Source organism: Manacus vitellinus, unplaced genomic scaffold (genome assembly GCF_001715985.3).
Source record: "Manacus vitellinus isolate BGI_N305 unplaced genomic scaffold, ASM171598v3 scaffold_95_pilon, whole genome shotgun sequence".
Classification (NCBI taxonomy): Eukaryota; Metazoa; Chordata; class Aves; order Passeriformes; family Pipridae; genus Manacus; species Manacus vitellinus.
In genome coordinates, this window is record NW_021940896.1 from 1,061,323 (window position 1) to 1,087,333 (window position 26,011).

General features: G+C 47.1%; 1 protein-coding gene across 1 annotated transcript; it reads right to left on the reverse strand.

The window, feature by feature from the left end:
- Nucleotides 1-24,942, reverse strand: LOC103756198 (sodium/hydrogen exchanger 2). Its single transcript, XM_018086448.2, has 12 exons — nucleotides 24,693-24,942; nucleotides 23,529-23,992; nucleotides 22,522-22,772; nucleotides 19,442-19,659; nucleotides 15,674-15,870; nucleotides 12,309-12,398; nucleotides 10,080-10,150; nucleotides 8,787-8,951; nucleotides 8,222-8,336; nucleotides 6,847-6,981; nucleotides 2,400-2,466; nucleotides 1-1,583 (listed from the first exon to the last, which is right to left on the reverse strand). The coding sequence occupies exons 1-12, from the start codon at nucleotides 24,940-24,942 to the stop codon at nucleotides 1,438-1,440; spliced, it is 2,169 nt and encodes a 722-aa protein (XP_017941937.1). The 3' UTR covers nucleotides 1-1,437.
- Nucleotides 24,943-26,011: the final 1,069 nt, after the last annotated feature.

Here is a 26,011-nt window from a genome sequence, read left to right on the forward strand (position 1 = left end):
TTTCCTTTGCAATGAGGTGAATTTCCAGGGGTGGGGCAGTGAGGAGTGGCCTTCAAGTCACCAGGAACTCCCTCAGTTTATGGCAGGACACTGTAAAGGAGCTTGTTCAGGTGACAATGAGACCTCTGCTCATTGCAAAGCAAATACACACAATTTTGTGTCTCTAATTTAAAATGAAAGCCCAGGTGTACCAGGCAGTGGTCTCCTCAGGGAGCATTTCTGCACACCTTCAGGAGGTTGCTCTGGAAGCCCAAAAATATCATGGAGGGAAGTATGTGAACTCCTACAGCTCCTTTTAATTTCGTTTCAAAATAAAATTTGTTTCATATTAAATACTCTTGGATCCTTCAATGCAGAGGAAGGAGAAGAGAAAGAAAAATGTTGATTCTAATATTCCCTGCCGGGTTCAGCTGAGGACAAGAATTCAAAGGCTTGAACTTACCTGAAATTTCAAAGAAAATTATCCAAACGTGGGGATTTCTGTCTTCCTGGGGAGCTCCCTGTGTGTGCTGTGCAGAGAGGTCACACCTCTCCTGGCAGAAGTGCCTCCAGAGCAGGGAGGTTTTGGGTCTCTCTCTGCTGCACCTTTTAGGAAGATACTTTCAAACCCCCTCTGACCCCCCCAGTTCCCGGCTGGGGCAGCAAAGATCATCTTAGAGCACCTTTACAGCCTTGCTGCCACCAACCAACCTTGTCAGAAGACTCTCCCATCTGTTTAAGGGCTGGCACACTCATCTCCTGGTATCACCACTGGATTTGGAGCTTCCTCATTTTACTTTTTGAGGTGAACCCCTCTCACATAAATTTTTGAAAATCAGCAAGAATACATTTCTCCCTTTTAATGCAGCTGTGGTAAGTTTTCATCAGAAGAACTGTGTCTAGGTGTGGGATAGCCCCTCTGATGAGACACAACACCTTATTTAATTGTCATTTACCTTTGGGCTTCACATGATGAATGTTCATAGCCAGGATCCATCAGTTCCTGAGGAGCAGAAGAGATCTTTTGCTGTTTCTGCTCTCTCTCCTTCACCCCCTAATAAAACCTCCTTTGAGATTATCAAAGTTTTTCCCAACCTATGACCTAAATTCTCCCTGCTGTTTAGTCTATCCCTGTCACCTAATGAGAAGATCTGATATCCCACCTTCCTTGCAGTTTTAGGCAGTTTCAGCAGTTTTCCCAGTCTGAACAGGCTCGTTTTTCCTAGAAATTCCTTAGAAATTGTCTCTCAGCCACTCCCTTGCATTGCTAATGCTCAGCTTAGCATCTTTTCCCTGGGAAAAACCCCGTGTTGGGCAACAAGACCAAGTTTCCATGCAAGCCATTTCGGATATTCCGCCCTGTCCATGCTGTCCCTTCCAATATGCACCTTATTTACATTATCTACATGTTGAGCAGCTGCCCAAGGAGGAGCCAGGCCCTCGTGGGAAGGCAGAGCATCACTGGTGCCTGTATATCTCCACACTCAGCCCCTTCCTCAGGTCTCTCCCCTCTCCCCAGGTCCCACTGGGCTGTGCTGGGGGGATGACGCACACGGATTTCGACCGGTTCTCCTTCACCTCCCGGACCTTTTCCGTGTTCCCCACTGTGGGAAGAGAAAAACCACCAACTGGGGTGAGAAACATTCATCTTTGTGGGTCAACAGGAATGAGGAAATCCCAGGAGCTACTAAGGGGATGAGCTGTTCCACCCCAAGGATCGCTTCTCAGTTATAAAACCAATGATCAGTGTTTCAACGGAAGAAAAACCCCAAAAAAGACAATTTAACCCCTGGTTTATACTTTGAAATACATTACATATCTGGATCAATATCATCATTCCCTGTCAGTCCCCACCTGCAACTTTACAAAACAAAAACTCCCATCAGCGACCACCTTAGAAGAGTTTTGGAAGGTGCAGGAGCACCTGGAACATCACCTTGCCACATTAAGTGATTTAGGAGGGGGAGGGATGTACATGCAACCACCCTGGAAGGGTTACAGTCTCCTTCAGTCCTGTCACCAGCTTGTCTCAGAGGCCACGGTGCTCACGTTTTCCCTGGGGTGATAAAAAGCCTACCCAGAAACATTATTTTTGATCGCTTTGCTCTTCAGAAAGAACATCATTGAAATATTCATAGTAAGCTGTGGATTAAAACAGTTGGATGAGGCAACCTGATCTAGTGGGAGATGTCCCTGTTCATGGCAGAGGGGTTGGACTAGATGGCCTTGAAAGATCTCTTCCCACCCAAACTATTCCCACTGATCTCGGGTTGGGCTGTGAAGGCTCTTCTTGCTCATTCCTGATGCTCATCTACAGAGCCCCACTTTGTCCACACATCCTCTCTGAACCTGCTGGGTCATCCCACATGGAGGAGGGGGCAGGGAGGGCAGGGAATCACCCCCAGGCCCCCCCAGCTTACCCGTGAAGGAGCGGCAGAGCTTGAGCTGGGGGGTGGGATCACCTTGTGCCGAGCAGGAATCATCCTTCTGGGACTGAGGGAGAGAAGGACTTTAGTGCATTTATGGAGACGGATACAAGTCTGGGAGCCACACTCCTGCCTCATAAACAAGCATTTGCAACCTCCAAGGATTCCACACCCATTTGTTTAACTTCTGCCATGAAAAAAAAAAAACCAAACCAAAGCAAATCAACCAAACAAACAAACAAAAAGAAGTATTGCTAAAAATAGACCGAATGGATGGCAGGAAACATTTACAGACACTGATTTGAGTTGGTGGAAGAGGACTGGGCTCTCCAGGAGTGGTTGGGAGGATGGGAAGGAGCAGCCCTGGAGCTGGGAGGATGGAGCAGGGAAAGCAAAGCTGTCCCCAGGATGTGGCTGTTTCTCACACCTTGGCTGTTCCCCACCTTGGCTGCAGGCCAAGGAGGCAGGTAACGAGCTGCACTAACGAGCTCCCCGTCCTTTCACTCCAGTGCTAATCTCCACCCTCCAGGACAAAACAAATAGAACTAAAAAAAAATCCAAATCAGGTAGCACAATGCCGCCTGGATTGTTCGGTGCCGCCGTAAACTGGGAATAAGTCTCTCACGCAGCTGTGATTTGGCACCTCGGTCCAGCAGCCCAGACTGCCAAAATAACTCTGGACACCTCCCAGCCTGGTTTGCTGTTTTGTTTCGGTTCGTTCTCCTCCCTCCCCTAACGAGGACCGCTGCCCTCCAGCCCTTGTTCTCCCTTTTATGGACCATTTTAATAACAATGCCTTCCCGGCTCCCTGGAAAGCCATTCCCAGGGGCATTTAACATTCTCGGAGCCTGCTCCGTGAAAGGGCTCGGGCATAATTACCAAAGGCGGTGTGTCATTTACGCACGGGGCTCACGGGCAGCTCCACATCGGCTCCTCCTGGGGGAGCGCACCCGTGTTTTGGCAGAAGAAAAGAGGCCGAAGTTGCCTGGCTACAGGTGCGGGGATTTGCTGGTGCTCAGCGGAAAATAAAGGCTATCCCGGGTCCCGGCCCCCGCCCTGCCAGCCTAGGCTGGGCTGGAGCCCTGCCTAAAATAAGGCGAGCCCCAAAGGCGGGCGGCGCTGGGAGCCAGCGGGATGCGCGGCTCCAGGAAGCGGCAGCCTTCGGCAGGAATTTTGTCCCGAGGCGGAGGAAGGCGAACTTTCTGCTGGAAATAGATAGTCTTGGAGTTAATCCTCTGCGCTACGGTTCAGCTCTGAAGTCACCCCGAACTCCTGCCAAGGTTTTTCTGCCTGGTGTAAATCATTTAACCTGCGCCGCTGGCTCCGGGGGGGATGAGGACTGTTCTTTTCTTGCTGCTTCTCTCTGCTTTTTCCCGGTTTTCTCTCCAACCTCTCCTTGGCAAGGGCTCCAAAGGCAGCCTAAGAACCCCCTCTCGCTACTGCCAAAGCCCAGGTAGACACCTAAAGTGCAGGAGACCCCTAAAGGCACCCAGCAGAGGTGATTCACAGTCACAGAATGCTTTGGGTTGGAAGGGACCCTTAAGATCATCCAGTTCCAATCCCAGTCCATCCTGGCTGAAGCCTGGTGTTCATCCTGGCCTGGGCACTGGTTTCTCCTGTGGAAGGAGATGGATTGTCCATGAGCCAAGAGGAATTTGGCTCCTCCCCAGCCCGGTGAAGCCACAGATCTACAGAAGGAAGCTGTTCCACCCATCCCTTATTTTGTGGTGACTGACACGGGGGGGGAAAGACCAACCAGCACCTGATAAATTATCAGATGAATCCAAGCTGCACCACCTTCATCTTTAACAGCAAAGCACTAACCAGCTTCATTAAGAAAGAAAAATATATATGTAAACACACAGCAAGCAGAAAAAACGGGGTTTCTGCTGAACCGAAGGGATTCTTTAATTATTCCCTCAACTCCCAACACTTAAACGACTGGATGCATCACCAAAGCTTTTTCCAACAGGCTGGCAACAGAACTGCAGGAGTTTCAGCAGCTCCAGAGGGGTTTCAGTGGCCCTTTGCTGGAAGTTCCTTCCCCATCCCTGCATTTCCAGTTGGATGTGCAAACACAGTTGTAATGCTTCCATCTCGTGGTGAGATGTAGAATAGAAGCACGTGTGGAGTGACAGCAGCCAGTTTTTTCTGGCTGACTCAAAACCTGGAAGGCCAAAGCCTTCCCCTTTGGGAATGTCTGACAATCAGAAAAATCTCAAACATTAACTACCTTCATTTTTCATTCATCTCTTTTTTTTTTTTTAATCAGGAAAATGCCATTTTCTTGTCAACTTGGCATGAAACTAAATATAAGTAGCAGCTTTTTTGCCCAAAAATTTAAAGTATGGGGCTGCTTATAATGGGCTAAAATCTACTTTTTAGTACAGTGTTCCTTCTTTCTGCTGGTAAATTCTGCAATCTGTCCTCCTACAGCAGGAAGTAGCAGTGTTCACCCACCCTCCTTAATATTATGTAATATTATATATATATATATAATTAATACCATGTTAATATTCCAGGGCTCTGTTAGAACATTTTCTCATCACTTTGGGGCATTGCCTTATTTCTATTCACAGCAAAGCAAGGCAGATATTCCTATAAATTACCAGATAAGCTGCTGATGTCACAAAACAGGCCTGGCTTATTTTGGGCACAGCTGGATGGTTCTTGGCTTAGAGTCACCCTTGCAGGTGTCACTGGGATCAGCTCCCAACGTTTAGTATCTCTCTTTTCAAGGCCAGGTTGGACAGGGCTTGGAGCAATTCCTTTGCCTTTGCAATTCCCCAAAAATATTCTCCTCCCCAAGAGCCCAGCTGTAAGAATACAAAGGAACAGGAGTAACAGCCCTCCCAAAGCTCCTAAATTTGCCACCTCATGCAGCAGCAAAGGGGAAAGCAGGAGCACAAGGGTTAACCATCAAATATCCTTAAAGCAGGAACGTCTTGCTGAAAATCAGCCGGAGTTTGATGTTGCTCTTTTGAAGTTTAATTATACCAAATGTTCTACAGGAACATGCCATGTTCTTGCCTATCTATTTTGAATTGTAAGTACCAATCAGCATGTAAATGATCAAATTAAAGCTTTTAAGTTGTTTGCAAGAGCTGGAGCACCTTTCTGTGAATGAAGGGCTGAGAAGCAGCAGCTTTTGGGGCGTTGCTGCTGTCCTGGGTGGGCTCCTCCATGATTGGCATTTCCACAAGGAAAATGGAGAGGAAGAAAGCCCATGACAGCCCCAAGTGAAAAAATACTACCTAAAGAAAGGTTATCTATTTCTTTTTCAAAGGTCATTTTGTTCTCCTTAATGATGGAGCCTTGCTGCCCAGGTTAGAGATCACAGTTCACACTTGGACAGTGCTCCAGCCATCACAACCTAAAATCTGGAGAAGTGGGTGAAATTTAGGGATGGCTCAGCAATTACTGCAAGCACCAAGCCTGACAGGGCTCAAGGACAGCCTTGGACAACACTCTCAGGTACATGGTGGGATTCTTGGGGCTGTCCTGTGAAGGGCCAGGAGCTGGACTTTGATGGTCGCTGTGGGTCCCTTCTAACTCAGAATATTCCATGATTCTACCGTGCTGCTGACCTGGAGGTTTGGGAACAGAATCTGGCAGGGGTTAAATGCTTTTCCTCTAGAACAGGAGTTACAGAGGATGGGAGGAACTGAAAAGACCAAATCTGCTCCTCATGCACCATCCCTGGACTATTTTGTCTTTCCGTGAGGAAATTGGCCCAGCTTCTCTCACTGACTTCCAAAGAAGTCAGGAAAAGTCTTCAGCACAGACATTGTATTCACCTTGTTTCTCCTCTGATGCAGAACATGAACCAACTGTGCCAGCAGTAAACTGGAAAAAGTTTTGGTTCTCCCAGGAATCCAGGGAGCAAAACTTCTCTCTATTTTCTCTCCGGAACTGTAGCTGCTTTTAAAAACAAAAACCCCACCTCCAGAATAAATAAGAAAGCTCCCAAAAATGCTGCAGTCCTTTGGAAAGAGTTGGGGGGGGTGGGGAACCACCAAACAGTTTCAAATGTTTACAGTCCACCTGGACCACTGACAATGGGGGAACCAAATTCCTGTCTTTGAATCGCCCAGAAAACATGGGAAAAACAGACCTTGGAATGCACAGAGTGAAGCCCAATTAATAACATTTGCTCAGTAAATAACCTTCCTAGCATGGAAGGCTGTGTCCACGAGGCAGTGGATGGGGCTGTGCCCAGGATGGCTCCTCGGTTTGGCATGAGTTGGGTTGGGTTCTTTTGCTTCAGTGTTTCCTACTCACTGGAATGTGATTTGGGATTAAGATACCCTTTATTTTTTAGTTTAAGGTACCAGGATTTGTCTTTTAAAGGAAATACCCCCAGCAATAAAGAGGCTGTAGTTACATCTGCCCAGGGAAAGCAGCCTGTGCATGATCCCTGCTTGCTCCTGCTCCCTCTTACCTCCTTCCTGGAGCTGCCCGCGTCGCTCCCGCTCACTTCCACGAGGAGGCTCTTGTGCCGGAGGATCAGGATCTCCTTGGCATGTTCCGAGGGCTCGGACTCGCCGGGCAGGGTGTGCCTGTTGTACGCCGGGCCCTGCACGAGGCACCAGAGAGGAGCTGGATGTGGGACCGTCCCAGCCTTCACTTCACTGCCTTCACCCCTGTAACCATCCCGCCTATATATGGGGATAAACTGATCCATGAGAGGTGGGGAGGGAGGGAAAGCCAGAGAGGGGAGAAGGGGCTCCAAACTCTGCTTTTTTTAGGTGAGATCACCCAAGAAATCACTGAATGACAAGACTGAGAAACAGCTCTGATAGTCCAGGTAACACATGGAATGAGTGCCACGACTCTGCTCGAGGCACCTTCAGCCCCAGCCCCTCTGTCCAGCCCTACAACATCTTGTATCAGCCCCACCTTCCTATATAGATCATGCAAACAACAGGTACCATAAACCCCAAAGTGAAATCTCCCACTAACATCCGTGGGAGTTGGGATAGCTCTCTCACTACAAGGGGTGAGGCTGGATTTGGGCAGGAGTAAGTGCAAACAGGAGCTGTGCCTTTATCCTCATCCCCTTCACCACGTCTACAGGTTTCCTCCCAGCCTTATTTCCTTGCTTCCCTTGGCTCAGCAGAGGGACAGGAGGGGGTGGCTGATCCCCCTGTGCTGAGTGCCTGCACCAGCCCCATCCCCAAGGACTCCTCATTCCGTGTGTAATCCGTAAAACAAAGGCTTGGGTGGATTTTAGGGATAAGGCTCCATGTGAACAGCAATTACCATGCACAGCCCTGGTGCTGTGCAAAACCCCAGCCATGATCCCCGAGTGGCTCTGTAAACAGAGAGCAGGGTTTGTGCTCTTTCACCAGCTGTACCAGTTCCATGGCAAACCTGCCGGGCGGCTTCAAAACCTCTGCACATCAATTCTCACTCACAGCTCACCCACCGTGTGTCCCCTTCCATGGGAAAAAGTGCAGTGTGAGGATAACCCACCCCTGCTCTGCCCTGTCAGTAACCAGGAGCTGCTGCTGGATGTGCCTGAAGTTCCATGTGCTCCTCCTTTCTCCTTTCTGCTGCCGGGTACCGATGCCGAAAATACTCCGGGAAATTATAGGCTGACTGGGTGAACCTTTCAAAAGCTGTCATGTGCAAACAGAAATGTGCCACTGACTTGGAAACTGGATCTGGCTCCACACAGCCAACTATTCTCTGCTCACAAAGAGACATCATGGGTAATTATGGAAACATTCATAACATCTGCTCAGGCTGCTCAGATGACTGAGGTAACTTGTGCTGTTGGACAGTTAAAATACAGATGGAGGGAAAAGTTATACCGTTCTCCTGATCCGGTACAGGTTCCTCGCCAAAATTTCCTGCATATTATCCAGGACATCAGGATTCTGAGTGTCCTCCAGTTTTTGGTCTGTTCTGACAGTCCTGTCGTTGCTGCTGCAAAGAAAACCAGGACCCCTCATTTTAGAAGGGACACAACCAGTGCATCCCCAAATCCCAGCACCCCCAGCAGCCCTTCAGCCAACATGACCAACAGCTCATCCTTGCAGAGGGGGAATTTAGTATTTGCATCAGAGCTGTGCTGGCATTGTGCTCCTTGGTGGATAGAAGAGCTGTGGCAGAGCAGAACCATCTGTGAGGGGTGAAGTGCCCATTCTGGCACTCAAACACTCATCCCTGCTGTCTCACTGGTGGTTCCTCCAGGACACCTCATGGTGCAAAACCCTCAAAAACTGGGCAAGAGCCTTTTCCTCAGAGCACTGTTTCCATGTCACTCAGGTGAGGCTCCATGTCATCGGTGTCAGCAGATGCCCCTCCAGCCCTTCATTTGTAACACCCACCCGCTGACCTTCAAGAGATTTAGGAGGTCTGAGAGGGTTTACTCACAGCAGGGAGGGGTGGGCAGGCCCATGGCCCAGCTGCCCAGCCTCTGCCAGCTCGATGGCGTGTTTCCTCTCCAGCTTCTCGTAGAGCAGCACGATGCTGGACTTGGGCTGGTCATACTCCCTGAGCAGGATCTTCTGCAGGTATTTGCTGTTGAAATATTCTAATCTGGTTGAGGACAAAGAAAGGTGGGCTTAGTCTGCTCCAGGACTCCCCAGCACCAAACCAGACCTGAGCAAGGCAGCAGGTTCATAGCCCACAGCTGTCCCATATTCCATTATATTACATTATATCCCATCACTTTCTATCCAGAAATTGATGGTCCAAGAGGTCTATCCCTAATTATTTCTGCACTCCAGTACATGAGCCAAAATATTAAAACCTTCCCAAATACAATAAAAACTCCCCAAAATGCCAAACTTAGCATGAACTCCACTGTAAGTCTTGCAAGCACATGCAGCAGCCCCAGATTTAAACACTTCCAGATTCTCTTTTGAGCCATTTTTCTTGCTTTCAGCTCAAATCATAGAATCATTTAGGTTGAAAAAGACCTCTAAAATCAGTATCTCTAAAGGAGCCAGGATGCTCCTCAGTAGCAGTGATTCCCATACCCTCTAGTGGCACTTCCAAGCATGGGTATTCCAAAAAAAAAAAATAAAAAAAAAATCTACCAGCTGCATCTGTGTCTGCACAGCCCATGAATTAAATCTGGTAGATTGCTATTAGTATATTTTATGTTATTTGTGTTTGGGTTTTTTTTAAATCTCACTGTGGTTTTTTAAAATTTTAAAATGTACAAACTATGGGAATTTAATGAAAACTGAGCACTTGGCTACAGAAATCTGTAGAGATCCTCTCTAATTTCAGTCCACAACAAGCAGTGCTGCAAACTCATAGTTTTAATGTCAATTTTTAATGTTTTAATGCTAATTGCCAAGCCTGGGTTGGGGAGCTCAGCTCCCACCTGGCCAGACAGGCAGGAGGGCACAGGCAGGGACGGGTTGTGTGTCGTGGCCATTCCACTGCCAGCAGATTCCTGTGGATGAGAAGGGACAAACAACACAGGAGAGGAGAAAGGATCTTTTTAGGGTGAGGTACCAGAGGTGTCTGCAAGCAGGGAAGTGCTCCAAGAACCTGGAGCCACCTTGGACAAGGAAAAGCTGCCCCTGTGTCAGCTCTCTTGTGCCACAAGGATGAACAAGGCTCAGCTGCCCACAGCAGAAACTCTGGGAATAGAAACCAGCCTCCTTTTTTTTTTCTGTGCATGTCCACAGTTGTCTTTTGGCACATCCTTACTTGTCTTTCCAGTAATACTGTCCCCAGTGTCCAGATATATCTTCAATGCCAGCCAGCAGATGATCCAAGAACTAAAGAGAAGAGAGGATTTGGCTGTACCCCGGGGATGAACCCAGCCAGCAAACAGCAAGAGCCACACACAACACAGGGGATGCTTCCAGCTCGGAATATGGAGCTGGGAAACAAGGAGAGGGGGTTTGGGGTAGTTCCCCATCCAGTCATCCACGTGGATTTGTTGGTTCTGGAGTACAATAAGTGGTTTGCTTTCAGATCTGGGCAAGCAGAGAATAAATGCTGGGGGACATGAACCTGCACCTGATTGTGCAGGATGGCTGAGGGCTCACATGTCCTGCCCACTGGGCCTTGAGAAGCAGGAAATGCTCCTATTGGGGTTTTTGAGGACAATCTGACTCAGGGAATCAGGATATCACTGCAGATAACTCATAAATGATGCTTTGTCTTGAATACTTAATACTGCCTTCCCCCAGACACTTCCCACTACTCACTGGCCATATTGTGCCTCATACAGAGGTTTTTATTATTGTTTAAAATATTAAAATTATATTTAAAATCCCAGACAGGTTGATTTTTTTCACCTAGAAGTTAAATCTTTGTAGTTTCCCAAATTGTTTTCCCTCCTACTGGCACCTCTGAATGGGGAGAGGGCTCTGCTCTGCTACCCCTCCCCACTCGGGTACCAATGACCCCGGAGCTTCCTCCAGCTCTAATTGTTTTTTTAATTATTTTTTCTTGGGTCAGAGACAGAAAATTTCAGAGTGGCTCCCTCAGCCCTGCAGCCTGGTGGGGGTTTAGTGTGCTCACATTGGCAGCTGCACGTTCTGAGGACCTCCAAAACCACTGGAGTGCCCCATCCCTGGAAGTGTCCAAGGCCAGGTTGGACAGGGCTTGGAGCAACCTGGGCTAGTGGAAGGTGTCCCTGCCCATGGAAGGGGGTGGGATGAGATGAGCTTTAAGGTCTCTTCCCATCTGCCCCATTCTACAATTCTAAGAAATTAAACCCCCACATGCTGATCATCATTCCTGTAAGGAACAGTGTCCCAACCATCCAGATGGAGAAATAAATTTGAGAAGGAAAGCTATCCTGGCTCCTGCATCCCTGATTTCCAACTATCTGCATTATTACCTTCTCAGCTTAATTGGTACACAGTCATTTTCAGCTCCCATCTCCTAATAAACACATTCCCAGAGATGATTTACTATTCACACAGCAACAAAAGAAGAAACTCTTCTCTGTTCACGGTAGGAAAAGACTCTTCAGCCCCTCGAGCTGTTCTGTTCACCTCAGACAAAGCCCTGCAGAACAACCTCATTGTGAGGGTGCCAAACAGGTTTTGTAAATGTCCTCAGCCCTAATGGCTTTATTTCTAAAGAAGACAATGACAATAACATTCCTGAAGGAGCCAAACCCACAGAAATGTGACTGGGATTGAACAATTGGATTCAGAAATATCCTAACTGTGCATGGGATGCAGATGCAAATGCAAAGCATCAGCTGGATGGGTGGAATCCCTTGACCTCCTGGAGCTGAGCCTCCCTCTGAAGTCCTCTGTGACTAGAAATACCAATGTTTGGATGGTGAGAACAAAGTGACTGAAATCCTGAAATCCCACCTTTGGGTTATGGATTTAGAATCATGGAATGGTTTGGGTTGAATGGGACATTAAAGATCACTTCATTTCACCACATGACATGGGCAGGGACACCTTCCCCTACACCAGGTTGCTCCAAACCCCATCCAACCTGGCTTCAAACCACTTCAGAGGTTTCCTCCACCCCAACCTCATCCTCCCTTTTCTGATTTTTTTGCAAAAATATCCAAACCATTGGTGGTGATGGGACTGGAGAACACATGGAAGATCCCAACCCTGAAAGAAACCAAGTCTCATTTTCTTTCTACCTCTCTTTCCAGAGAAGCAGAAAAATTGGAGTTAAGTCGAAGTTTAAAGTTTTGGGTAAGGGATCATCTTTTTCTGTCATGTTTGTGCATTATCTGATGGAACATCAGCCTGATTGGTGGTTGCTCTTCCAAAACAAACAACAGCCCATGGTTAGGAAGCTGCAAAGGACTTCCAACCTTCAAAGGGACTGACCTGAGGAGGATTTGGGTCAAACTGCAGATCTGTAGGGTCCCTGGAGACACCCCCATTTTAGAAGGCCCATCCTATCAGCAAAGATATCAGAAAGCTCCGGCCTCGTGTTGATCCTTACCCGGATGTGGATCTGCTCTCCCACTGTGGGAGCACTCTCCCTTTTCCTCTTGACAGCCAACAGGTCAACGAGAGGACGGATGGTCATTCCCTGCAAAACAACCACAAACACAAAAATCAGCCTTTTTTCCCATCAAATGTTCCTGGTGGGACAAAACCACCACCAGCATGGGGATGAGCCGTGTTCTGCTGTCTGAGCCAGCACCTCTCATCTGCCCTGCTTCAGTGGCAGAATATGACCTGCAAAGCTTCAACAAGACTAGAACCTGCTCTCCCAACTGCAAACCAAACCCAGGGTTTGCTTGTGGGAGCAGCCTGTCAGCGGGAGCTCACGTGGAGAATTCGGGATGGGGGAGGCACAGAGGGAACGCTCCACTCGCCTCCTCTGGCAGCTCAGAGCCCACAGAAAGCCAACCAATAATTCCAAGGTCAAGCCTGTGGTCTGACGTTGCTCGTGGCCTCCCAAATGGAGAGGGGCTTGGAATGATCAAAGTTCAAATGCCTGAAACGATGATAATCCCTGAGATTTCTCAGCGTGGAGCCTCTGCCAGCAACTGTCTGCTCACTTCTGGAGCTTTATGTGTCACAGCCCATTACTCCAACAATCTCTGATGGCCAGCCAGTGGCTAAGTTTGCTAATCAAAGCATCCACCTGGTGGGAAGGGTCAAGGGAAAAGTTTTAACGTCCTTTAAGCCTCATGAGAGAACTTCTAAAACACTGCCGTGGTGTGTTTCTTAGTCTGGCTTCAGTAGTAAACGACTTTTCTAGGACATGTTTACAGCAAAAATGATGGAGTAGCTGATGTTTATGACTTCTGAATGTCACAAATGCTGGCACAGAGGAGAGTTGAACACATTTTTAATTGCAGAAACAATTAATGTGTCATTTTAATAGCTAATAGCAATAAAAAATGCATTGCTATTCAGGGTCAACAACACAGAACTCACAAATTCAGAAATAACAGATATTACAAAAATTAGGTGGAGACTATGCTGCTTATCCTCTTGGATAATCAGCTGCAGTTGTTTGGATTTATAAAACAGCATTTGGGACCGTTGTGGGGATCCCATATCATTTCCCAGCACACCTGGAGGTCCCTGGTGATGCTCCTCCGCTCACCAGGGACAGCTCAACCAAGGGCATCACCTGAGGCTCTGCCATGGCCCACACAACGTTTTCCACCTCCAGCCATCCAAAGGGGCAATGTGGGCAGCAAACAAACCCACCCACCTCTTCACAACTCTTATATTTGCTAAGAATTCCATGGAAGAGGTCACAGGTCACTGAGTTGGGAGAGTGAACCTCAAACGGAGAGCACAGCATTTCATTTCAAACCACAGCGAGAGGCAGAACAATGAGGGCTTTTTGTGACATTCCAGCCAAGCCCACAGCTCCTTGGAGGGCTTCCTGGTCTACATGGCTCATCTCCAGCCTGCTTGGAAGCGCTGAGGATTAGACAATTGCTCAGTCAACCTTCTCAAAATTATTAACCAGGCTTTTTGTGGGAAGAGCCTTGTGCAACTGGGTTAGAGAGGCCAAGAGAGAGGAGTTTCCTGGGTTGTGCAGTGCTGTGATAGACCCATGGATGGACAAGCCCAGCTATTTTACAGGATTGTCCTTCCTCTGTAGCAGTGTGGTCAGCATTGCCGAGGGAATCATAGAAGGAAGTGGGTTTGTGCTCTGACAAGATGCTTTGCTGGCCCAAACCAGCCTAGAAGGGCCCAAATCATCTCTCCCTTAGTTCCTGTCCTATTTTAACACAGACACCGACCACCAAATCTGTGTTGAGATCACTGTGAATGTAAAGAAAACTCATTGCACAAAACAACAACAAGAACGTCCACTATGCACAGAAGTTGCTTCATACCCAGTGTTTCTCTTGTCCTTTCCACCCCCAGTGATGTGCACCCTGAAAAACACTGGGATATTGAAGATTTTCACTCCTCAATCCATCGATGTGTCTGGCAGCAGTGCCATAGACTTTAACCCAGGCTTCTGAAGGTTCATCTGAATTCCTGCCTCTATTACATTTCCCCACCTTTCCTGTACTGAGCTGCAGCAATATCTTTCCTCCTCAGCTTTTGAGCAACTTTCCTGGCTTTTTCCTCCCCTGTTCTGGTGGTGGCCTCAGCTCCCCTTGGCACTGCAGGTACCTGGAGCCTGGCAAAGCCTGGCTTTACAGACACCACATCCCCTCTGAATGGCTGAAGGTCAAGGGGTCGCCCCATCCACACGTACCCAGGGGGGACCCTGTTTGACTCCCACCCTTTTGCAAGGAGGTGACATCACCAGTTGAGCTCTGAGCTTACACAAAAGCCCTTTTCCCAGTCCTGGGAAGGATTTCCTGAAGTCTCAGCAGAAAGGAGCTGCTGCCTTAGAACAACCTTTGTGTGAGGCTCAAGAGTGTCTCTGCATGAGCGGACGTGCCTGGTGACCGGGGCTTTTCAATTCCTGACCCACATTTGCATCTTAAAACTTGTCAACCTCTGTCTAAGGCTGCTCCTCCCAGCCCTGGCCCCTGCTCTCTCCTCTCAGGCTGAGGCTGTGCCCAGTCCCACTGCCCTGCGGGTCCCAGTTCCAAACCCATCAGCACGTCCCCCTCCTCAACCACTTTTTCAGCTCAGGATGAGCTCAGGTGGATGTGGGGAAGCAGAGAGTTAATCCCAACCCTCCACATTGCCTCAGGGCCCAGTACATCCACTGAGGGCTTCAGTGAGCCCAAGCAGAAGGAATGTGCTCTCAGGGTGATGCCGAGCCACAGAACCACTCATTAGTTGTCACCACGAGCCACCATCTCCCAAAGCCCCAGAAACCCCTCTGTTCCCTCCATCCCAGGGCAGGAGAAGGGCAGACCCGGGTCAGCAGCTCCACATGGACCTCATGTCCTTGACCAGGAGCCCACAGGGAGTTTTTCTGCACAGTAACTTTCCCAGACCCCCCTTATCTCACTTGCTTCAGCCCTATGGAGACCCACACTTAATTTTTGGGATAAATGTCAGCCTGGTTCACTTCAGGATGAGAGGACCCCAATTTTTCCACCACATCCTCCTTTAAATGTGTTGGAAATCGTTTCCCCCCCTTTGCCAGGTGTATTTCAGAGAAGCCCTTGGAGACTCTGCTGGGCAGAGAAGAGACATCCAAGCTCCTCATCCCACAAAGGCTGCAGGAATGGTTTTACCACTAGATGTCACAGCAATGCCGAGGCTGCTGCTGCTCCTCCCGAGCCCTTGAGCACCAGAATTTCTTACAGACTCAGCCCCGGAGCCCCAGAACTCCTTACAACCCCAACCTGAGGGAGAGGAACCTTCTCCATGGTCCCCCTGGAGGGGTCCCAAGTCGGAATTCATTCAAAGTGTCAGTTTTACCTGCACAAACACAGTGAAGAGGATGACGACGGTGGTTGCTGCAATGAAGAGCTTCTTTCTGTGAAATTCAGGGAGCAAGAAAACCAAAGAGAAGCAAATGGCCCCCCGGAGCCCCCCGTAGGCGATGATGAACTGGTCCTTACTGGTGATGGTGTTCACGTGGAATCTGTTCACAAAGAAAGTCAGCACCAGAACCCCTGGAAGGCAGGAGAGAAGACTGAGGCACAGCAAACAAACAGAACAACTGGATAAAACTCATCATCTTCTATTTCACAGTAAAATATCCTGGGATGGGTAAACATCAACCCGGAGGAACTGCCCAGGGCCCCAGGGGGTGTGTTACCAACATGCCACTGGAGAATTTTAATTCCAGCCTGGTCCAACAGGTTGAAATTTGATTTGTCCAGATAAAAATTAATTCCCAACATATTTCTGGTTTAGGGGATTACAGATATTGACTGGTCACAGTCCTGAAATATTGATTTATTCTAATTAGTGACAGCAAGTGACTGAATTGCTTGGGTTATAAATGCTCTCGAGGAAAACCATCAGCAACAATTTAGCTGCACATTACCCTCCTCCTTCCAAAAGTTTCCAAGCAGTAGCTTGGATAAGTAGCTACATTCCACCTGTGTTAATGTTATTTCTTCCCCTCAAAGATTTATACAGGATGAATTTAAGGCTGTGTGAGGTGACACAGCAATTGCTGTGATTTAAAGCCATTTGCAAATACACAAACAGATGCAGAAAGGTACAAAAAGTCAGGCCTTAAATCAGGCAGCCGTGATTTCCATACCAATGGATGTGATAAACATCTTATTTCCCAAAGATTAATGGCCATTTTGAGAAGTGATGGCACGGCCTGACACTGAATTTTGTCAGGAATTAGCTGTATCAACAGCACTGTTGCTTTTCTAGAGAAGGTTTGTAAGAGAAATAAAAATAGTGCACTTGTACATATCAAACATCTTCCCACACACCTACAGCTAAAAGTATCTGAACTTTGAGTGCACATCAGACCAGTTTGAAGAAAACAAAAGCTGGGGATGTTTGGGAATAACTCAATTAACTGAACCTTGGAACACCTCCCCCATGTCCAGAGTTCCACAGAGCTGGTGTCCAGAGCAGTTCTTCAGTATCAAAGTTCTTTGAAACTTAAAACCAACCAAATAAATAAAATAAAGCATTCCTTGCATCACATCTGCACCTACTGCAGAGCTCAGGCAGTGCTGGTGATTTAAAGGAACAAAATTTACTTGAGCTGATATCCTGGCCTTTGTCTTAATTTAATCTTTCCTCACAAATTATTATTAGCATGCCCTAAACTAATTCAAGGCCAGTTTGCTGCAAGAGATGACATACAATTAATCACTCTGAGCAGAGTGGATTTTCTTCTGGAGATACACCTTGGGAAGGAGCAGGTAGAAATCTCCCCAGGGCTTGGGTACTGGTGCTGTCCTGCAATGGCTGTATTTTCCTTTTTAGATGATCTTTCTCATATCAAAGTAACTCCCTAAACTTCAGCAGAATGATTTCTCAAATATTTAGGAGCACTGGGGGGTCCTGTGAAGGACTGAGGTACCATCTGCACACTAATCCCAGCCCTGCCCACCCAAAAGCCCCCAGTTCCTGCAAGTACAATTCCAGTGGCACCTCCCATTTTTGGATCAGTGTCTCCAGCACCTCCAGAATCACAGAATTCTAGAATTGTTAAGGCTGGAAAAGCCCTCAAAGATCATCAGGTCCAACCACTCCCCCAGCACTGCCAAGGCCACCACTAACCCATGTGCCCAAGTGCCACATCCACACGTATTTTGAGCACTTCCAGGGATGATAATTCCACACTTCCCTGGGCAGCCTGTTCCAACGCCTGACCAGCTCTCAATGAAGAAATTTTTCCTAAATATCCAAACATTAACTAATTATTAATTCATCCAGAGCTGCTGGATGGCTCTGAGAAGGTCAAGGTCCAATCTCCACCACCATCCCCAAGGCAGGAGTTTCCCAGCCCAGCTTGGAGCAGCTCCTGCCCAGTTCTCACCCTCCCAGCTCCCCAGCAGCTCCCCAGGAAAGTGCTGCAGGACAGGGACCATTCAGACCATGTCCAGCCATGGTTTGTGTGTTCTTATTTAATTCCCAGTGGGATTTTGACCAGCAGGAGAGTTTTCTCTTCTGGCTGCAGCCTGAACCTTCCCTGATAATGTTCCACATAACTTGAGCTGTACTCAGAAGGGCTTAGAGAGAAATTTTGGGGTGCTTTTGTAGCATTATTATGTTCCTTATGTCTTGCAATGAAGAATTTTTGAGCTAAAAAAGTCAAACTCGTTCAGAACTCCTTTTATCTGAGCAAATAATTCAGGAGAAAACCACTCAGTTGTAATAAAACACTTGAATGTACAAATAACTAATGAGCACATTTCCAAGGATGGTGCAGTTATTAAAACAAACCTTGGCACAGATTAACAGCTAATAAACCCCATTCTGCCCTGTCTTGCTAATCATGGCACATCCTATTTATACAATTTCCTGAAGTGTCTGTCAAATTCGAGTTCACTGTTTGACTCAGTGGTTTGTAAACAAAATCCTGTTGAATGTCTTTTAGCTCTCAAATTCTCTGCCAAAAGTGGGTGCTGTTATATCCACAAATACAGTTAATATATAAAAATATCCATAAATGAGGAGACAGCCACTGTGCACTCATTAGGTGACAGCACACTGTGACAGGAAGGGAGGTTCAGCCTCTCCAAACACCAAATCAGCTCAAAATACAACTGGGGATGACAGAAACACAGAATATCCATTTTTCTGGTGATTTACAATGCATGAAAATGGGATCCCAGGGAATTCTGGGACCAGGATTTGTGTTTTCATTATAATTGGGGCTAAAGAAACCCTTGAGAGAGTCATCAGGAGGCTATTTTCATGCCTTTCTCTCTTCTTGTTATCACCAAGTCTTGGTGGCTTTATTGCTCTGAGGTTGGTCAAACACTCCAGCAGGTTTCCAAGGGAGGCTCTGGAGTCTCCATCCATGGAGATATTAAAAATCCATCTGGACACAGTCCCTGCCACAGGCAGGGGTTGTTGGACCAGATGATCTCCAAAGGTCCCTGCCAACCTCAGCAGTTCCCCAGTTCTGCCATTCTCAGCCCTGACCTGAAGCTCTCGAGTAGGAGCAGAAGCATCCTCACATTTTACGTCCCAGATCTCATCTCTCCAGCAGTGACCTGGGTAGATGCTGTTCTGTAAAGCAGATCAGCATCTCCAGGGACAGCTGCTGGAAGGTTCCTGCAGTTTCTCATGGAAAGATGCTGCTGTACATGAGCTTGTTATTAATTAAATCCCTTCAATCTCTGCCTTGCAGAATATGACACGTATCTCTGATCCCAAAGTACCTGCAATTTCCCTCCTGTTGTGAGGATAACAAGGGACCAAGAGGCACTGAAATGGAAGAGGAGATCACGGCAGTGGAAGAGGGATCAAAGACAGAGATATTGATAAAATGTCACGAGCACTTCTATTTAACACCAGTGAGTGCCAGAGCAGGAAACTGCAGTACAGTGAAAGACCTGGAATTGAGTAGGATGGATGAGGGAAGCATTGGCTGAGATGTCCCAGTTCAGGCCTTGCATTCCCATCGGGGATAGTCACACATGCACAGCAAAGAGGAAAGGATGACAGAGGGGCAGGAGCATTCTCTAATGAAACCACATTTTTCACTCCCATAAACAATAATACACATTAAAAAATAAAATGTGTTATTAGCCCTACCTAGAGCTCTCCAAACGAGGCAGAAAATGACAGTGAAGCAGATGTAGGGCCAGTTCCACTCATGGTTTTCTCCAATGGTGGAAACTCCGAGGAAGATGAAGATGAGGGTGTCACTGACGCTGCTCCACATCTTCATGAAGTATTTCACTGTGGTGTGGGACTTCAGGGAGATGTTGGCCTCCACATAACGCTTCATGCCCATGGCACAGGCAATGATGCTGAGAAAGTTAAAACAAATAATAACTTTTTCTCCTTAAGCACTGAAAATTGACTCATTGTCATTTATAAAAAAATACCTTTCATCAAGTCCTGGATGTTTGCAGATATCTCACTTCCTACATGAAGGACATCAAGAGGACAACCAGGATGATAAAATTCAGACAGGTCGCCCAAACTGCCTGAATCTGGTTTTGAACAGCCAAAAAACTCATCACCTTCTGCCTTTGATCAGAGCACACACCAACACCCACAAGTGACAACACCCAACCCTTCCCATCACCACGCACTGGTCTCGGGTCTTTCACTTTGCCAAACTCTGACCTTGCAATTGCCTCGTAATTTTTCATGGATAATTGGTTCTTCAAGTTCCAGGGAACATGTGGTTAGTCTGATTCATCAGCTTTCCAAATCAATACATTTTCAGATCAGCAATCCTAGAAGGTCAAAACAATTGAGCGCTCGAAGCATCGAAGCTCCATTTTATTATATTTTAACCTGGACTAAAATATTTCATTCTAAACATTGTAGCAGCAATAACAAAATGGCTCTAAATTTCCAAGATCTGATTTCCATGGCTATTTTGTAAGGTAGCCACATTTTTATTGCATTTAAAATTGTAAAGTTGTGATGGCTCTTGCTGTGGAAAGAGATCCTGAGCATGAGACAAGGATTCAAATCCCTTTTTCACCAAATGTTGTTTGAATTCACATCTTTCACCTCCTAAGGGAATGTACAAATGCTTAAAGATATTCCAAAACTGGTCTGTTTTTGATTTATCCTATTTAGACTGACCCTCTTTGCCAGAAAGAGCAGCAGGGATTGAACCACAGTCTAAAAAAACCAATAAATTCTTCAGTTTCTGTATCTGCTTCAATAAATAGTGAGTAAAACAGTTCCAGCCAGAAGCTAAGAAATTCAACAAGTATTTATGGGCAAGTGACTTCCAGAGCTGTGGTTTGGGAATGCCTAATGGAGAATGGTATGGGGTCACAGCAGGGACACAGAGAGGGAATAAACCTGATGTGTCAGGGCCTCAAAGATGGACACTGCCACCAGGGCAAGGGAAAAAAAAAGGGAAAAGAAAGGAAAAAAAACAAAATCAAACTAAAACCCATTTGCAGATCTGTTTCCCAGACTGGGTTGCATTCGCAGTTTTCATATTTTTTGGGCTATGCAGAATTGATTTTTTTGGCAATCAAATTATTTTCCAGTGAAACAAAGTGCCAAAATCTGTTTTTTATAATCCAGTATTCCCTGGGCACGACGGGACAAATTGTTTGAACTCCAGATATGTAAGAGAGGCATTTCTAATTTGGCAATTAGAAGGGCACAGGGCAGGAATCAGCTGCCTTTGCCATTGTTTGGCTTTAGAAAAAATGCATTATTCAAAAGAACAGCAAATGGGTTCCATAATGGGTACAGCAGATTGTGATTGATGGAAGGAGACACCATTAGGATTGAATGTTTTCTGCTCCACGATGATTATGCAGTATATTTATTTCACTGTTCTGTCTTGCACTCCTATAAATAGGCTTTTCCTACCTATTCCCAGAGCTAGAATTGTTTGCAGGAACACTCGAATATTGCTCCTATTAACCAGCTGAGGAAACAAAATCTGCAAGACACGAGAATGGTTTATATCCAAAGCAACATCATTAGTTTTTAAAATAGATCTCTCAGATCCTCCTGTGCCGAGCTCAGAACCCACTTCATTTTATTATTTTCTTCTCATCTTCATTATTCTCAGCTGCACAGTTGTTTACACTGCAGCTACTGATGCAGGCTCAGAGTCTTTGGGGGAATATTAGGTGGTTGTGATCCTCAGCACCAGCTGACTCAGTTTTGGTGGGAGAACCAAACACAATAGATTTCAGCCCACAGAAACCAGGAGGGCTGGATCACTCTGGTTTTCATCTCTCTCTGCTTCCCAAGGTGAGATTTTGGTGAACACTGGGGTCATTATATCTAATTTTTATCTCAGCACCTGCCCTACCACGGAAATGCATGACAAGATAAGCACAAAGTTAGTTTCTTAAAACTGGAGGATCTGGCCCCAAATCCTTCATTTTATGGAAAGATCTACCCAGTAAAAAGAAAAATAAATTAATTGAGTGATCTCTGACAACTTTGACTGAAATTGGTCAGGTTTCCAACGTTACTGGAGACAGGGAGGTGCTAGATGAGACCCTCAGGAGCCCAGACAGATCCATGAGCTGTGTCTGAGCTTCTGGTGCCAAGTCAGAAGTTTCCATTAGAGCCCTCTGCTCCCAAAGAGCAGGAATATTTCAGGCTTCAGCTCCATAGGGAATGCACAGCTCCCATCCCATCCCTCTCTGCTCTGTGCCCGCAGGGGCTGTGCACCCTCTGGGAGCACCACCCAGGGTGGGCTGATGGCAGGACGTGCAGATGGGGAGGGGGATGTGAGAGCAGACGTGCTGTAAACCACGACCAAACCTTTCCAAGGATCTGACTAAACCCTTGTAACCCTTCCCATGTTGGTTTTGACTGGGCCACACGGAAAATAACTAAAGAAGCCAAGAAAGCCTCTTCTGGCTCTGCCAAACCTACTCAAACTCTCACTGCTTGAACATCCAGGCTTTCCAGACAAAAACCATGGAGCTCAAACAAACATTCCTCAATAACCTGCATAAATCCACCAGCAGGATTGCTGGTGACTTGCAATTTGACGTGTAATTTGGGAAATGGAGCTGCACTTGGAGAGGGCTCTGCCACGGGCTTTGATGGCCAGCACACACAGATTTCCAACTCAGCAGAGTTGAAAACTTTGTCTGATATTTTTTTCAGCCAGGGAAAGGACATTTTCAGACAGGACAGATGTTTTTTCCCGGACAGGTACTCACGCCACAATCCCTGAGAGGTGGAACATCTCGGCGGTGAGGTAGGACAGGTAGCTGTAGAGGAAGACGAAGAGCGGCTCGATGACGCGGATGTCCTTGGTGAAGCGCGTGGTGAAGGCGGCCGTGAACCCAAAACTCAGCCCCACCAACACCCCTCCCAGCCCAACCACAAAGAATTTCCCAACTCCTGCGAAAACATCCACGCTTTTGATGGTTGGCATCTCACAGAAAGACCGGAAGAGCTTGTAGAGCACCTTTGGGGGGGAAAATGAAAGAGAGAAATGGGTGTTAGTGAGACATTCACCAGACGTGGCCACACGTGGTCATGACACCAAACACACTGCTGGGATTTCTGACAGTGCAGGGTCACCATCCTTCCCTGAGTTCTGGGTCCTACCAGGAGCCTGCTGTGACACTCCTGGGCGTTCCTGTCCCCACACATACAAAGAGCTCTTCATCTGAAAGCTTCTGTGTTCACCTGAAAGCTGCTCAGGACCTCAGGACAGAGAATTGGACCGGGAGCCCTCTGCTAGAAGAGGCTGTTGATGCCTTTTCCCTCAGCAAATAAAAAAAATCTTTAAGGTTGGAAAAGATTTTCAAGATCACCAAGTCCAACCATCAACCAGCACCACCACCATGTTCACCACTAAACTATTTAATCAAGTGCCACATCCACACATTTTTGGAAGGCTTTCAGGGATGGTGACTGCAGCACTGCCCAGAACAGCCTGTTCCTATGCTTGACCACTCTTTCCATGAAGAAATTATCCCTGATATCCAATCTAAACCTCTCCTGGTGCAGCTCGAGGCTGTTTCCTCTTGTCCTGGCCCTTGTTCCCTGGGAGCAGAGCCCGACCTCCCTCCTGTCAGGGAGTTGCAGAGAGACAGAAGGTCCCCCCGAGTCTCCTTTTCTCCCGGCTGAGATCTCACACCCCACCCCTCGGCCCCAGCCCACCCTTCCTTCAAACATTAAAGGACCTCTAAACACCCCAAACCAGGCTGTTCCTCACCACTGTCACGGCGTCGTTGAGGAGGGACTCCCCAAAGACCAGGATGTGCAGCTTCTCGTTGACGTGGATCTCCTCGAACACGGCCAGCACGGCCACGGGGTCCACGGCGGCGATGAGGCTCCCGAAGAGCAGGTTGTGGAGCAGTGACACGTCCTGCAGCCGGAAGGCCCTCACCTGGCAGATGCCGTAGAGGGAGAAGCCGATCCCAAAGACGTTCCATATGGTGCCCACCACGGCGTAGAGCAGGATGGTGCCGATGTTCTCGAAGAAGGGGCGGCTGGGCATGAAGTAACCGGCGTCCAGCACGATGGGGGGCAGCAGGTAGAGGAAGAAGATGTCGCTGTCCATCACCGGGGGGGACCTGTCGTTCAGGCCGTAAATGATCCCCCCCATGATGAGCCCTACGAAGATCAACAAGCAGCTCTCGGGAACCACAGAAGGCAGCTTGTTGTAGAGATGGAACCCTGGGAGGGGATGGAGAGAGAAAAATTTGGGTTGTCCCACCTCGTTGGGTCAGGAAATTCCCCGTTCTCCCACCATCAGCAAATTACAGCTTGGAGCAGCAGAAATAAGTGCACCCAGTGAAGGTGAAGTTGCTCAGAAATAGATATAAAAAACAAAATATATGGGTCTATGGAGAATATATAATATATATATATATATTTGTGTATATATAAATATATAAATATATATTTGTGTATATATAAATATATATACTTATATACACATATGTATGTAATATAACTATATGAATACATAAAAATATATAACAAAAATATATATAATAGATGATATATAATATTATAATATATAATTTATGTAATTATATTATTGTATAATTAATTACAGTAAATATAAATACAGTAATGTACACAGCAGTATACATAACATATACTAAATTTTTTGTAAATATAAAATATTATATAATGGATTATATATTACGTAAAATATTATAGATAGAATTATATAATATATAACATATAATATAATATATAAAATTATATAGAGTGTTATAGATAGAATTATACATACAAAACACAATATTAATACTTCCCATTAATGGGCTGGGCACATTATCTCAGGCTCCAAGACTGGAGAGGATCTGAAGCCAAGGCCACCCCTTCCCACCCCATCCCATCCCTGCTTCCCCTGCCCAGCCCTCACCTATCTTGGCCAGGGATGCCAACATGATCCAGAGGGTGATCTCGAAGGGCACCTGGACATGCTGATAATCCAGGGAGAAGAACGTGTGCTCCGAGGACTCATTCCCCGGGGCCTCCTCGGCTGCCCAGCTGATGTTCTCCAGGGTCACGTCCTCCAGCAGCGGCTCCTGCAGGGCTCCCACCCCAGGGGCCTGGAGAAGGCAGGAGAGCAAGGACCCAGCCAGGACAGCGGCTGCTCCCTGCTCCTCCATCTCCCTGGGAGCCTCTGGCTGCTCCCAGTTGGTGGCTCCAGTGGGTGAGTAGCTGGGAATGCTGCTGGACACACACACATCATGTGGGTGGCTGCAAAGGGAGGAGCAAATGCTCCACCTCCCAGACTCCCCTCCCTGGTCCATCAGCTTCCAGCTGGGAGATCCCACTCAGATTCGCACCCTTCGGAATGACACGGCCAAATAGAGGCTCCTCCTGCAGATGCTTCCTTGAAGGAAAGCCTCGTGAGCCCTCAGACCAACAGCACAAGGGGCATGTTAGTCCTAACTCTGGGCATTTTTGGCTCCCAGTCTCTCAAAAACCCTTCTTGGAGGGGAACAAAATTAATCTTCACTGTCAGAGCAGCCAGACCTGACAGAATGGGTCCCATAAAAAAGCCCCATCCAGAAACAGCTCCATCTCACCGTGGGCCTCCCTGGATTTCTGCAGAGGAAACACAGCAGCAACATTTCTGATAATCAGTTTTCATCAGTAAATCATGCAATCCACCCAGTTTGTTGTGCTAAACACAGAGTTGCAGGGATGGAGGTCACCCATGCAGGTGGAAGTCACCTGTGTGAGACCAATAAGATTCAATGATTGCTTAAAGCTTCTTCCTATAAGAAGGATTTACAAGAAAAGTTCTCTTCATCTCTCTTCACCACTTGAAAATGGCATCAAAAACTGAGCTGCTTAGAATAGTTGGAGAGATGGAAAAATAAAATTATTTGCAACAGCGTTTAATAGATTTTAATAACACAGAGGAAAAAAAACCCAACATATGGGGTCAGATTCCTCTGCTGTGAAGCTCCTTTTAGGTTGATGATGTTTCAAGAGGGATAAATTTAGTGCAGAGAATACAGGCAATTAAAACAGGGGCCCGGGGCTGTGTCCAGACGGATCGATGGCCTATTTGTTCCCTTCAGCCACCCAAATGACACCAAAATTGAGCTGCCAGAGACAGGCTGGTGACCCAATTCCATGTGGGAGTCACAGCCCAGCGTCACCCCGACACAGCTCCTGGGCCTCAGCAGCACAGGAGCTCCCTGTTCCTGATGCCAGTTGTGAAGC